The 13,807-nt window shown below is 48.6% G+C and overlaps 2 protein-coding genes across 2 annotated transcripts; one reads left to right on the plus strand and one right to left on the minus strand.

Moving 5' to 3' along the window:
* Nucleotides 1–6,703: 6,703 nt before the first annotated feature.
* Nucleotides 6,704–7,018, minus strand: LOC136516173 (3-ketoacyl-CoA synthase 6-like). Its single transcript, XM_066509543.1, has one exon. It carries the CDS (start codon nt 7,016–7,018, stop codon nt 6,704–6,706), a length of 315 nt encoding a protein of 104 aa, XP_066365640.1.
* Nucleotides 7,019–7,853: 835 nt separating this feature from the next.
* On the plus strand, nt 7,854–11,839 carry LOC136518813 (mitochondrial zinc maintenance protein 1, mitochondrial-like). Its single transcript, XM_066512501.1, has 2 exons — nt 7,854–8,179; nt 11,500–11,839. Exons 1-2 carry the CDS (start codon nt 7,933–7,935, stop codon nt 11,574–11,576), a joined length of 324 nt encoding a protein of 107 aa, XP_066368598.1. The 5' UTR covers nt 7,854–7,932; the 3' UTR covers nt 11,577–11,839.
* The last annotated feature ends 1,968 nt before the right edge of the window (nt 11,840–13,807 follow it).

Below are 13,807 nucleotides of genomic sequence, written 5' to 3' on the forward strand. Positions count from 1 at the left end.
TAACTATTTCATATCAGAGACGTGCATTGTAGCTGTTAAATCTATCGGCGATTGACCATGACGATGAAACATGCTCTATGCATCCTCTGTGAAGAAATGAGTAAGGATAAAAGGATTGAAGTTTAAAGTTTAAAGATAAAAGTAATAGTGTGAGATCAAGGGGGAGAATGTTAGATTGATCTCCCAGTCAATAAACCCAACGGCCTATTGGGCCTTGGTCACGCGCCCTGATCGGGGGCGCCCAACCCTACATGGTTGGTGGGCCCCCGTCGCACTACGCTATATAAAGTGGTGGGGGCCGGTGGCTCAAGGTACGAGGTTCACCGTGAGCCAATCCACCCCACCAACAAACCCTAAGTCCGATCTAGCAAGGGTGCGTAGCCAGCGATGGGAAGACGCCACCGTCATCACCGTCGGCTTCACTGCACCTCACCACGTTGCCGGATTTCACCGACTCTTCTCCGACCATCGCTGCCCGTGCGCAGCCTACACCAGCGAACTCGATGGAGGCCTCTGGATCTACCCCTTCCGCGGTGTTAGGTCCTAAGACCCTAACTACCCCTCTCTGTTTTTCCTCTGGTAGTACTAGAACTAGTTCTAGGTCTTTGATCTATCATGCACCCTGTCTGGATCCCTACCTAGACGATCCAAATAGCATAACAGATACATGTGAGCATACCTAAACCTGATAGATATGCCCCCAAGCCCTGAGCGATCCATGAGATCAGTCGAGGGTCCGACGGTCTGGCTTTCTTTATAGGGTTATTTTGATCCAAATTTTTTGAGTTTGGAGATACGCCATTACAAATCGTATATTTGGAGAACTGTCATTATAATTCTATCTCCTCCTCGTCTATGCCATTTTCTACACCTCAAACATATATGGGCCCACTGCTAGACATGTATTTGTACACGAACACGTAGAAGAACCGTACCGGCCCACTGGACGCGCACGGCAGCTTCCGCGATGCCCTGGTCGCGCTCATCGCGCTGCGAGGGAGCGGCTCCGATTGGCGTTGGCCGCGCGCACGGTACGTCCTGTGGGTCGCGTCCTCGGCATGCGCCATGGCCGCCAAGACACCGCCCGCCAACCTCCCCACAGACGTGGCGGCCATCGCCGTCGCCGCTGTCGATGCGGCCGCGGCGGTTTTCTCCGGCCATGCCTTCATTGACCGGCATGGCAGTTTTCTCCGAGGCAGAACACTGCCGAAGGCCATGGCGCCACATCTGAGAGGACATGGTGCAGATTGGCCGGTTTGGAATTGGGTCGTCGGAGCTAGCCTGTGACTGCATGATGCGATAGATGGATCCTAGTTGTTTCTCAGCGTCTGATGCTGGAGGCACATGTATGTAATCGATCTGCTTTGAGAATGAACCAGATAATTATGATGGTGAGAGCAATGCAAAGGAAGGATAGAGCTGAAAGAATAGCAAACCCAAATTTTGTTAAAATTGAAGGATTTCGAAATGCAGGGTCATGTGTTCATTCGTTGTGCATGCATATGCATATGCATATGGAATCGTAGAACGAACTTGTTATTGCCAGACACGTCCGTGGTCATGATGAGGAAGGCAGCGGCGTAGCCACGGTGACGGCGGCCTATGGTCCCCGCGGCCAGGCAACGCGCCCCCGACGCTTGCCTGCCTCCAATGCAAGAGCCAACCAACCTGCGTGTCTGCTTGCTATTCTCGCACGTACGGCTCTTGGCGCACGGGAATACAGGATCTAGCCAGGTTCTAGGATCAGATGAGTCGTTTCCCATGCTCATGCTCGCATCCCGCCATGGAGGCTGCCGCTCATGCTCCTTCGACTCTCTGGCCACGACCCTCCAAGATGTTGTCCAATCGCCACCACGGGCGACATGCAGCGCCATGCCGGCCACTTCGCATTGGGCGAGCGCCCTAGCCACGCCTCGCTGGGCAGCCATGGTGGTCTCTCCCCCGCAGTTGTTGTCGCTGCCGCGAGGCTTGATCCTAGGGCATCGAGGCGCAACCGAGTCTGTAGGAGGCGACATGGCTGCCAAGGCCGAGCCAAGCACCTACTGCAGCGGCGGCATGCCTACGCCTCGGCGCTGCGCGAGTGAGCGCCGTCACTCCGACTTCGCTCCGCCTCGTGTCTAGTGGGCATATACGTGTTTGTGTATGCGTTTGTGTACGTATACATGCTGACAATGGGGCGTCGTGGCCTTCGAGATGGCCAATTCGCACCATGTGCTCTCAGATGTGGCACCTTGGCCTTCGACGGTGTCCTACCTCGGAGAAGACCACCATGCCGGTCGACGAAGGCATGGCTGGAGAAGACCGCCACGGAGGCCGACGTCGTGGTCACATCGACGGCGGCGGCGGCGATGGCCGCCGCGTCTGCAGGGAGGTTGGCAGGCGGTGTCTTGGCAGCCATGGCGCACGCCGAGGACGCGACCCGTAGGACGTCCCGCGCGCACGGTGAAAGCTCTAGTTTGGTTTTGGTGAATTGATGAAACCCTAAGTGCTAACCTAGTTTATCAAGTGATCATGACATAGGTAGCACACTTCAAGTAGAAGAAGCTAATGAAGATCATAGCATGACAATGGTGATGGCATGGCGATGATCAAGGGCTTAAACTTGAAATGAAGAAAGAGAAAAACAAAAAGCTCAAGGCAAAGGTATAAACCATAGTAGCTATTTTGTTTTGGTGATCAAGACACTTAGAGAGTGTGATCACATTTAGGTTTGATAGCCGTACTATTAAGAGGGGTGAAACTCGTATCGGAATGCGGTTATCAAAGTGCCACTAGATGCTCTAACTCATTGCATATGCATTTAGGATCTAGTGGAGTGCTAACACCCTTGAAAATATTTGTGAAAATATGCTAACACATGTGCATAAGGTGTTTGCAGGGTTGAGATGGGTTTGGGTCCCTCTCTCAGGAAAATGAAATGTCTATTTTCTATTGCGCCGGATGCAAAATTCTTGGTGATTGGCACATTTGAGCAAGGGTGAAGAAGTTAGAGTTGAAATGGAGTTGATCGAAATAATGCTGGCGTCGGTCTACTGACCGGACGCTGGGTCACTCAGCGACCGGACGCTGAAAGGCTACGTCCGGTCGAGCTGTCAGACGGCACAGTAGGCTAGGGTTGAGCACCGGACGCTGGCTGTGTCCGGTCAAGGTGGACCGGACGCGTCCGGTCGGAAAAACATGCCTCGGGGAGCTTACTGGAAACGACCGGACGCTGGGGCTTTAGCGTCCGGTCAGTTTTGATCGGAGCGTCCGGTCAGCTTTGTAGCCGTTGGAATCTAACGAACAGCATTTGAAGGGGATGACACATGGCATCCATCGGGCGACCGGACGCTGAGGGCCAGCGTCCGGTCAGTTTGACCGGAGCGTCCGGTCAGAGCGCGTTTTGCCCAGTGAAGGGGTATAACGGCTCTATTTGATGGGGGCTCTATTTATAGCCCCATGGCCGGCTGTGGCTCACATCTTTGGCCATTTTCATTGACATAGCAACCTTGTGAGCCTAGCCAAAGGACTCCCACTCATCTACATCATTGATTCATCATCATAGTGAGATTGGGAGTGATCCAAGTGCATTGCTTGAGTGATTGCATCTAGAGGCACTTAGTGATCGTGTTTCGCTGCGGATTTCGCTTGTTACTCTTGGTGGTTGCCGCCACCTAGACGGCTTGGAGCAGCGAGGATCGTCGAGCGGAGGTGGTGATTGTCTCCGGCTCCGATCGTGGTGATTGTGAGGGGTTCTTGACCTTTCCCCGGCAGAGCGCCAAAAGGTACTCTAGTGGATTGCTCGTGGCTTGTGTGATCCTCATCTTGTGTTGGTTGTGTGGCACCCTATTGAGGGTTTGGCGTGTGAAGCCAATTAGCGCGTGAACCTCCAAGTGAGTGAATCGCCACAACGAGGACTAGCTTGCCGGCAAGCAAGTGAACCTCGGTAAAAAAATCATTGTCTTCATCATTGATTCCGAGGTGATTGGTCATCATTGTTATTCATCTTCGTGATTGATTGGTTCATTCATCTACACGACGGTATAACCCTCTTGATCATTCTCTTTACTTTACCGCAAACTAATTGACAAGCTCTTTAGTGTAGCTAGTTGTGAGAGCTTGCATGCTTGGTTGGTGTGGCTCTTTAGTTAGCGTTTGAGAGCACACTAACATAGGGTAGTGTCATTGCTCTTGTGTGAATTGACACTATCTAAACTAGAATTGTGGTAGGTGGCTTGCATTTTGAGTAGGCTAGCGCAACACTCGCTTCGCCTCATAATTGTCTAACCATTTGGTTAAGTGTTGTTGTAGAAATTTTTATTAGGCTATTCACCCCCCTCTAGTCATTAGGACCTTTCACACGGCCAACGCTAGCCAGAGCCGCTCCCTACGCAGCGCGGCAAGCGCGACCAGGGTGTCGCGGAAGCTGTCATGCGCGTGCAGTGGGCCGGTACGGTTCTTCTACGTGTTCGTGTACAAATACATGCCTAGTAATGGGCCCATATACGTTTGAGGTGTAGAAAATGGCATAGATGAGGGGGAGATAGAATTATAATGGCAGTTCCCCGAATAGACAATTTGTAACGGCGTATCTCTGAACTCGAAAAATTACAATGACGTGCATCAAAATAACCCTTCTTTATATGGAGAACTTAACATATACTCCATCCATTCAATCAAGAATGCAATTCTCGGATTTCGAGGAGTCAAGTAATCTAAATTTATATTAAAAAAATATAAATATTTATGATACAAAATAAGTATCACTGAATTTGTTATAGAATATATTTTCATAATAAATTTATTTAGAGATATAAATGCTAATATCATTTACTATAAATTGGTCAAACTTGAGCTCTATCGACCCATAATTGTATTCTTTTGTGAACGGATGTAGTATTTTAGACTCGTCAGTCTTGCTCCCTTTTGTCGAGGAATCACTAGTAGGCGTGGCTAGTGCCCAGACATCGGACGCTAGCCCCCGTCCGGACGTCCGTGCCTGCCTGCCTACACTACTCTGTTTTATTATTGATGTGTCCACATTTTATTATTGCTTGTCTGATTGTAAACTGATGTGCATGCTGCTGCTACCAGCCCCGCCTGCTCTAGTACCCGCATGCGCCCACTGCTGCGCATGCACGCCATGGTGTTGGGCATGCACACAGGGACCACCTCTGCCTACGCTCGCTTCCCATGCCTGCTAATAAAAACACTTGCAATATGAAGCATTATTTGCTGCAACATACGTCTGATGAAATATTTGAAAACATACGCTTGCAAAAATATGTATATAGCCACCGTAACATATACAACATAAACATTTAAAACATACGTTTATAACATATGTGTATAGCCATTGCAATATATGTAAATTCCAGATAAACACTTACAACTTGCAACATGAAAACACTTACTGCAACATAAGACTGAACCATTTGGAACATACTCTTACAGCATATGTGTGAAACATATGCAACATCCAAATCAAAACGCTAGCAAACATACGTCAAAAATAAATGAAATATTTTTAACAAACGCTTGCAACATTCATATGAAACACTTGCAACATATGCAATATGTGCAACATCCCGATCTACTTTTACAACATCCATATGAAGCACTTGCAACATACCTCTGAAATATATGAAACACTTCAAACATACGCTAGCTTGCAACGTGTGCTTTCAGCGCAATGCAACATCTCCATGCTGCTTGGGAGAATGGAGGCTCGTCAGCGTGTGGAGTTCACCGGCGGCAGCGATGGCTGCATGATGCAGCAAGAAGGACACGACAAGGAGGTAGCGCCCGCATAGGAGAGTGGGCCGGTTCAGTCGGGGAGCCACTCATGTCGGCCCTGCCACGCTGGTCTGCCCGTGACATGGTCCGCCGGTGCCGTTGCGCTGCCGTGTCGAGGGCCGCTCGGGCCTTCTCGTCGTGGCCCACTCACGACGAGGCTGTTGCTCATGCCAAGGCCGCCGCACCGCCGTGCCGAGATGCTTGCCCCAACACCACAGAGAGAGGTGGAGGGATTAGCGCTGGAGGCATGAGAGAGAGGAGCGATGGCTGATAAGGCACGTATGCGGGCGCAACATGTTAGGGTTAGGGTAAAAGCATAGGTATAAGGCACGCATGTGGGAGCAGCGTGTCAGGATCGGGGTAAAGGGGTAAAGGCGCAGGCAGATATAGGTGCGGGTGAGATATAGGCGTGGCATGACGGGACAGAGTCCTCTGTCCGTCCAGACTTCCTCACCCTGTCATTATCCATCAGTAGTCGGCACTAGTATAAAAGGGTCCGTCGACTTGTGCTATCAAAAAGAAAAAGTAGGCTTTTACCTGTGTGCCATTAAAAAAGTTTGCAATTACGCACAAAGCCATTAAAAAGTTAAGCTCCCACGAGTGCCATTGTTCTGAACTTCTTTGCTCCCCAAGCCATTTTCGTCTGTGTTTTGTTTGTTTGTTACCGTTTGGCAGTCCTTACATATGGGCCGGGTCAGTGTAAATGTCCAAAATATCCTTCTCTTATCCTATCCTCTTACTTCTTTCTCTCTCTGTCTAGTGGGGCTAAACTGTCAGCAACCCGACTCCACCTTCCTCCTTGCCGCGCGCTAGCCTCGCGCCGTGCCGATGCCAGGGTGGAGCTCGCTCACCCGCGCTCGTGCTTGCGGCGGCCAGGCAGAGCTCGCCTGTGCCCACGCACCCATGGCGGCTAGGGTGGAGCTCCTCCCTAAGCGCGCTCGCGGCGGCCGGTCTTGGTGAGCAGGTCATCGATGGCGAAGAAGATGATGAGCTCGGCCACAGAGCGGGAGGACTCGAGGTCACACGATGGTGGGATGTAGTGTTGCACGTACGGTAGGCACATCTCCCTAAGCCCGGACCGCTCCAGCAGCCACGTCATGAACCAGACACTGCGCTCGTCGAAGCCTGGCCACACGTGGGAGTGCTCCAAGAACATCGCGAACGGAACGCGGCAGTTGGGTTTGGTGCGGAAGCACGCGAAGTCCACCAGGTACACCGCGTGCGCCCGGAGCATTAGGTACATGGCTTCAGCCGCTTTAGCTACGCCGAGGAGTCGCAATGGAGGAGGGCACGGGGAGGCGGCATCCGCGACGCGCGGGTGATCTCCACCGGGTGCGCGAGATGGTGGCTACGATGAGCTCTACCAGGACACGTGCAAGACTATGGCCGCCTCGAGCACAGCTGGCAGCTACGCCTGTGGAGGGCCATCCAGGCCGGTAGCGGCAGCATAGTCGGGCACGATGCGATGCTCGGTTGCGGCCACGTCGGTGCATGGCAGCATGAAGCAATTAACATGCGCTTTCGACAATGGTGTTGGCAACGACGCGATGTCCCTGGGGTCAGCAGCGTGGGCAGCAGCGCAATGTCTTCTCGTGTTCATGCTCACCGTGTCGGGCGATCGCCAGTTGAGGGGGCGCGAGCCGGGGCTCATCGCTCTGGGCATTGGCGTCTCTGTCGACCTCGGCTTTGGCCTCCTGCACCGCTGAGGCTCGCCGCCACGCCAAGCCGGGAGCCAACTCCACCGTCTGCGACCTCGTCAAGCCGACGTTCGAGCCTACGGCCGCACCACCTCGAGCACTCAGGATGACAACGAGGGTGGAGAACCAGGCCGCAGCGCAGAGGTCCCTCGGCTCTTTGTGTACAGGAAAGAGAAGGGAGAAAGAAAGTTTGGGTGGCTGACAAACGGATCCCAGTATAGGGTAAAATGATTATTTTACCTGTCTGTTTGACACCGTTAAATAGAAAAACGAACGAAATAGCTTGGAGAGCAAGTTTAGAATGATGGCACTAGCTCAACTTTTTTTTAGTGGCTCCCGTGTAATTACCATTTTTTTTTTACGACACACCGGTAAAAGCCTTAAAAAAAAGGCCGCGGACTCCTGTACCATCACGACGTCAGAGGGCCGGTCGCCCAGTCGACCTCTCTGCTCGCGGAAAATGGCGGCGGCGGCGGAAGGTCTGGCTGCCTACCGGGCGGTGCTGCGGGCGGCGAGGCGGACGTTCGCGGGCGACCAGCTGATGCTGAAGGAGTCTGCGGTGGAGATCCGGCGCCGCTTTGAGGACCACCGTGGTCTAGCCCCGGGCTCCGACGAGGCAGCGCGTGCCCTCGCCGACGCCCGCGATGCGGCTCACTTCATCACCCATATGATAGTCCAGGCCACACGCGCGCCCTCTGGATCCTTCGGTACGATTCGATACTGCTCTCCAGTCACCCCTCCCCAGCGCCACTCTCCCCAGCGCCACCTGTTTGTGATCAAAGGACGAAAAAATTGGTAGTTGGTACTGCATTGGTCACCCATCCATTACGAATTACACGGTCTGACCAGCCCGTTTGTGCGGCCTAACCAGCCTTATGCGGAAACATTTAGCTCAATTTTGTGCTATGAGGTAGGGTTTTGAGTAGGTGCAAATTAAAAAAAAAGGGCGTACCCAAATCTTGAGGAGACCGCGACTCGAACCCGGGAGGGTAACCACTAACCAGTTAGTCCATGATCTTTAAATTAGTTAGTACATAACATAATCTACTAAATTTATGTTGATGATCTTATATCTGCAGATGATTACTGTAACAGTCCTGAGATTTCTAAATTGTTATGGCTGAGAGGTGCAAAATCATTAAAAAGGAGAGTGCCTATTGGACCTGCTATTTTTGAAGGGCCACTGGCACTTTACCGTAGGAGATGTGATGAATCTTGAGTAGGCCTGTGGGATTAGCAAGTGCTAAATGTATTTGAGCACAAACAGGCTTTGTTGTGTCTATTGCAGTTTTCACCATATACATAAAACAATAGTCTAACTCCATGGATTATTAACTATTTAGGATTTCACATGCAACATTTGATGACATATTACTTAAGGGAGTACTTGAGTAGTTACAGAGAGCTCTGACAATTTCTCTATGTATCACATGCATTTATAGTAGCACAGTACATTGCTCATTGAAATGAGGGCCTTCATACTAGCAGCCTGTTCGCTTGGTCGTAAACGATCGTGGATTATAAGCCAGAACAGTCCCTTTTCTCTCACACCAAAGCAGCCGGCAGTAATAATCCACGATCGTTTCAGCTGAAACGAACAGGTTGTAGATTGGCCTGCCTATGCCATATTCTCGATTTATTGCTTCACTTCTGGCTAGTAAATTTCAGTATGATGGATACAATGGTCGACTCAAAAACCTATGTAACATGTTGCTTACACAACATTTGCTATGTCTACAACTCCACAGCTTTTAGCTTTATCTGAACAGTAAACACTAGCCCCACAGGGAAAACACAATCGTAGGGCTAAGTAATTTGGCATCGTTAAAGCCTTAGAGCCATGGAGCGCAAAATTACACAATCACACAATAGACTTAAAGATGTAAGGGATAGTTGTAGCTTTGCCTTTCTAAAAAAGGCTTGACTCATGTCATTCTGCAAAAGAAGAGCAGGGCTTAAGGTGCTTCAACTTGATCTATTATTGTTATATACTGCTTCAGCTTAATAATGCTGTTATTTATTTGATTAATTACAACAAAGCATGAATTTGGCGCTGGAAGCCATCATTAAGGAATTCAATGAGTTACTTCTGTAGGTATACCATGTTTTTGCGGAAGTCCCTGGCCCCCCAACTACTGAGTGTTCTCAATAACCAACACCATCTTAATGTGTACTGTATGCTCCAACTTCCCCACATGACAAGTGCCATGAAGACTCCTTGCAGAAACTAACTCACCAACATGTTACCAGTGGGAACACATATCTCTTGGGCTTTGAAGTCCCCCCCCCCCCCCCCCCCTGTAGGAACACAATAACATTAGATTTGTTTCCTCCTGTAGGACACAATCCAGATTTTGTATATATATCTCTTCTTATCTTGCCGCAAGGACTTGTATATGTATTTTAATTTTGGCACAATCGTTATATTCAAAGATTTTATCCTATAGAAGGAAAGAGGAAGCCACAGTTTTTTCGTTCGCCAAATGAAGAGAACCATTTAGTGGCTGTCAATTTACCAATGGCATTTGTTTCGAACAAAAATTTTGAGTTGATTAATCGAGTGCTAAAGTATAGCAAGACTGCAAGAGTTATACAGAGTAGATAAAAATTGAGCTCTTAACTAAAGACCAGAGTGTCAGACTGTCAGTTCTATTGCAGTTATTCTAGGTACAATTTATATAATGAATTGATTATTTTATTTCTTGATTAGGATAAATCCTTGCTATACTACAACACTTCATAACTGCTCAAGATAGAATATGTTACTTTACATGTTTCCTTGCCCTTGAAAAGGCATTCAGTGATTGGACTATGCTTGCATATTTTGAACGATGTTCTATGTATTTCAATCCTTTGATGTTTTATGAACTTTTGGATGTTTATTTTTATATAAGAAAAATCCATTTTTCACTAAAGTGACCCAATATTGCAACATTAGGGGATTAAATGGACAGAAACAATTACTCTAGGGAGGCATTCACTCATGCAATACTTTGGGGCTTTAAAATTGACTTTTCCCGTTCTTGTAAGTTGTAAGTATGAACTTCCTGTCATTTTATTGTCTGGAACAATTTTTGGAAAGAGTAAAGCAGATCAAATTTCTGTCTACTGAAACACAAACCCTTTTTTTCAAGGAAGTGTACTATTTAGTCTCGTGACAAATGGGGTACTGTAAATTTATTGTCACCAATGTGTGGATGACAGTTTGGAGCATGCCACCTTTTTCTGAATATGCAAGAGTTGCACTAAGTGTTGAAGATGAAGAATCCAAGATCTGTTGATGGATTCATCGTATTCCTTAGCCCTTTTTTGTCTTTAGCAAACAAGCAATCCGTTAGACATTAGTACTGCTTGTTGTATGTGCTCCCAGGTGGACCACTGGACCTCATCCCGTCCATTTCTTTGGAAGGGGACTAATAATGAAAGTCTGGTCTCGTTCTCATACCAGCATCATTGCAGCGTTAGCCTGTCCAGACAGCGACGGAGCCAGCGGTGGGGCTAGGGGGGCTCTAGCCCCCCCTACCGATCTTGGGCATGTGGAGCTCCCCTAAGCCCTCCCTTAAAATTTTATGCATATATATATTAGGTAGGAGGGGCTAAGGTTAAGAGAAGATAAAAAAGCCTCTATTCTTTTGTTCAGCCCCTCCTAATTTTTTTTCTGGCTTCGTCCCTATGTCCAGAGAACTATGTCACTGACAGCTTAATGGTTTGCCAAAACAGTCTTTCAATTTTTTTACCCAAATACAAAACAGTCTTTCAATTGATTTCAATTTATGCTGTGTATACTGAAGTAAAGTATGATACCCTAATTATCACATAATAGTAATATTAGTACGCTGATCCTCAAAACTAGATCTTGTTATATTTTATTATATGGGAGGTACCGTGAAGATTGCCTACATTTGATGTAAAAAAAATATGTTTCACTTTCATGTTTGCATCTTTGGTTTTTTATTTATTTTTTGTACTGGCTTTTAAAGCTGTCCGGTCCATTATGATCGTTGATCTGTACAGTTCTGTTTTGCAGTTGTGAAGCCTGAGAGTGTTCATGCTGGAGCTACACTTGAGGTTCCTTCCGAGGAGATCCTTTCAAAGTTGAAATAGGGGAGGCGCTCGGCTGTACAAGCATTGCTGAAGTAGGTCATCTCCAGGCTAGTAAAATAAGATCAGTTTGCAGCGGTTGCTTCTTGTGTTGTATGCTGGTGCACTTGGTAGCTTCGCACTTTTGCCTTTCTATTCTTTTACTCACAGAATTTTGCGGCACCAAGATACGGTGCCTTTGATGCCAAGTAGTTTTTTGAAAGTTGACTGGCCCTTGAGATTTTGAAAATTGACTGAAAAGGAAAATAACTGGTTTGTTGGACTTGTGCTGCCATGGACTTGATCATTGTTGGTATCTTGTTTGCGAGAGCGTGAGAGCGTGAGAGGCTGGAGACACGGAAAATACGGGTCCTCATTTTGTTATTTTGTTGCATCCTGTGGCCGGACGTTGAAACGATGGCAAAGGGAGCGGGCCCATCCAAAGGACAATTGAGCTTTGTATGCATCTGCAGAATTCGTCTCGCCCTTTCTTCCTATCATGCTACGTGAATCTGTCGCCTCGCCTACGCTGTAGGTTTCTACGCTACGCTGCGCCTTTTGTGTAGCGCACTGCTCTTGCACGGCTGGACCTGGCAAGGATTGCAGGCTAGCGTGGTAGCTGGTAGCAAAGCCGTCACGTTCATGCGCCAAATCTGTATATGTTTTTTGAGAAGGTGCTGAGCACGTATTTTTCACTAGAGACCAAAGGGAGAAAACAGAAAGATAAACGACGAGCGGGCGTACAAGAAGATTAGGGTTCCATCCCATGTTATGTTACTTCCAGTTTTCGTTGACCAGTGCCAAAAATTCTGCTAGACAGAAGATTAAGGTCCCATGTGTTTCTGGTTGTCATCAGGCCAGGCATCGGCCAAGACGGCTCACCTGATGACTTGTATAGTCGGCAGCGACCCGAAGCAGCCATTCATAAATTAATTATGATTTGGCGCATGCATTCCGTTCCATTTTCTTTCCCTGATTCTAGTGCCGTTGCTGCCAGGGAACTCGAGCCGTTGGAGCTTTCAGAATTTCAGGCCAGGAGGGTTTGAAGAAATAGAGGCATAGCCCATGACCTCCATGCATGGCTGTCCTCGGAACCCTGCACTCACACCGTGTTCATTCGTTCATGAATCATGGCACGCGGGAGCAACAACAAATGCTCTGCCTCTGCTCTGCAAGTCTCCGTGCTTTTGCCATCTTCAGTTCTTCACTGCACAGGACACTGCTGCTTCCCTGAAACTGACGCTGTCACGAGCCTGAGCAGTCGGCTTTATGATCTCTGAATGACGGGAGCCTTGGTCGTTTCCTTAGGTCTCATGCGCCTAAAACAATCTTGAGGTATAGGAGTACTGTATGCACGTTCTTCAGTTTCAGGCAACAGTAACAGGAAGACTGTCTTTTTTTTCCCTGTATCGATGATTCGTGCTGTGTTTTACTACTACAATGGTGGGGATTTGACTGCCAGGTAGCACCTGCTCTGGTATATATACTGCCGCCGCCCTGTCTCTACATCCCTCCAGCACAGACATGATACGACACTGCAAATGCATTCTTCTTCCTGCTGTGATTCACTGTACTGTACACACACATGCATCTTTGCTGTGCAGTCGTTGTCACCGACCGTGAACCATTCATTCACACGCAACCACACGGGGACAGAGTGGCAGACGGCTCCATGTCATGTGTGCTGTTCTGCAGATGCCACCGGGCAGCTCCATTCACCTGCCTGCCGCATCCACTCTCACGCATGGAACCATCAGCCACGGAGGGCATGTGGTTCTGAACGAAGTGCGTAGCATTAGCATGTCACAACTCACAACTCTCTGTCTGCATGTTGCCAAGTTGCCAGTTAACACCGTGGACTGTGAAACTGTGCCTCTGGAAGCACATTTTGTACTGTTGCATATATACATGATTGTTTACCGGTAGTAAGGTAGTACATCCATATATGCATCTTCAAGAGCCGTTGTCTGCATTTTATTATGTGAGATGCATGCATGCTTCCGTGCAATGCAAGGTGGGCGTGGATCGATCGATCGGTTGGTCTTGTGACCCTTGGAATGTTGCGCCGTGTAAACTAATCCAGTCCTTTGGCCTCTTGTTGCTCTCTGCGAGTGGACATCAGGCTCGTGACGCATGCCGCCGTGCCAGCCCAAGATGCTGGCCGGTGCACGCCGTACCCCTTCCCTTGATCTTCTGTAGTACGTGCGGTTGTATCATCAATCACCTCATTGTTGGTTCGTTCAAACATATATATA

Source organism: Miscanthus floridulus, chromosome 17, assembly GCF_019320115.1.
Source record: "Miscanthus floridulus cultivar M001 chromosome 17, ASM1932011v1, whole genome shotgun sequence".
Classification (NCBI taxonomy): Eukaryota; Viridiplantae; Streptophyta; class Magnoliopsida; order Poales; family Poaceae; genus Miscanthus; species Miscanthus floridulus.

What these genes read in the sequence shown, in the direction of transcription:
- LOC136516173 (XM_066509543.1), bottom strand. Translation starts at nt 7,018, where the DNA reads ATGTACCTAATGCTCCGGGCGCACGCGGTGTACCTGGTGGACTTCGCG.
- LOC136518813 (XM_066512501.1), top strand. Translation starts at nt 7,933, where the DNA reads ATGGCGGCGGCGGCGGAAGGTCTGGCTGCCTACCGGGCGGTGCTGCGG. An exon ending in CGCGCCCTCTGGATCCTTCG is followed by an intron (nt 8,180 to 11,499) that starts GTACGATTCGAT and finishes TCTGTTTTGCAG; the next exon opens with TTGTGAAGCCTGAGAGTGTT.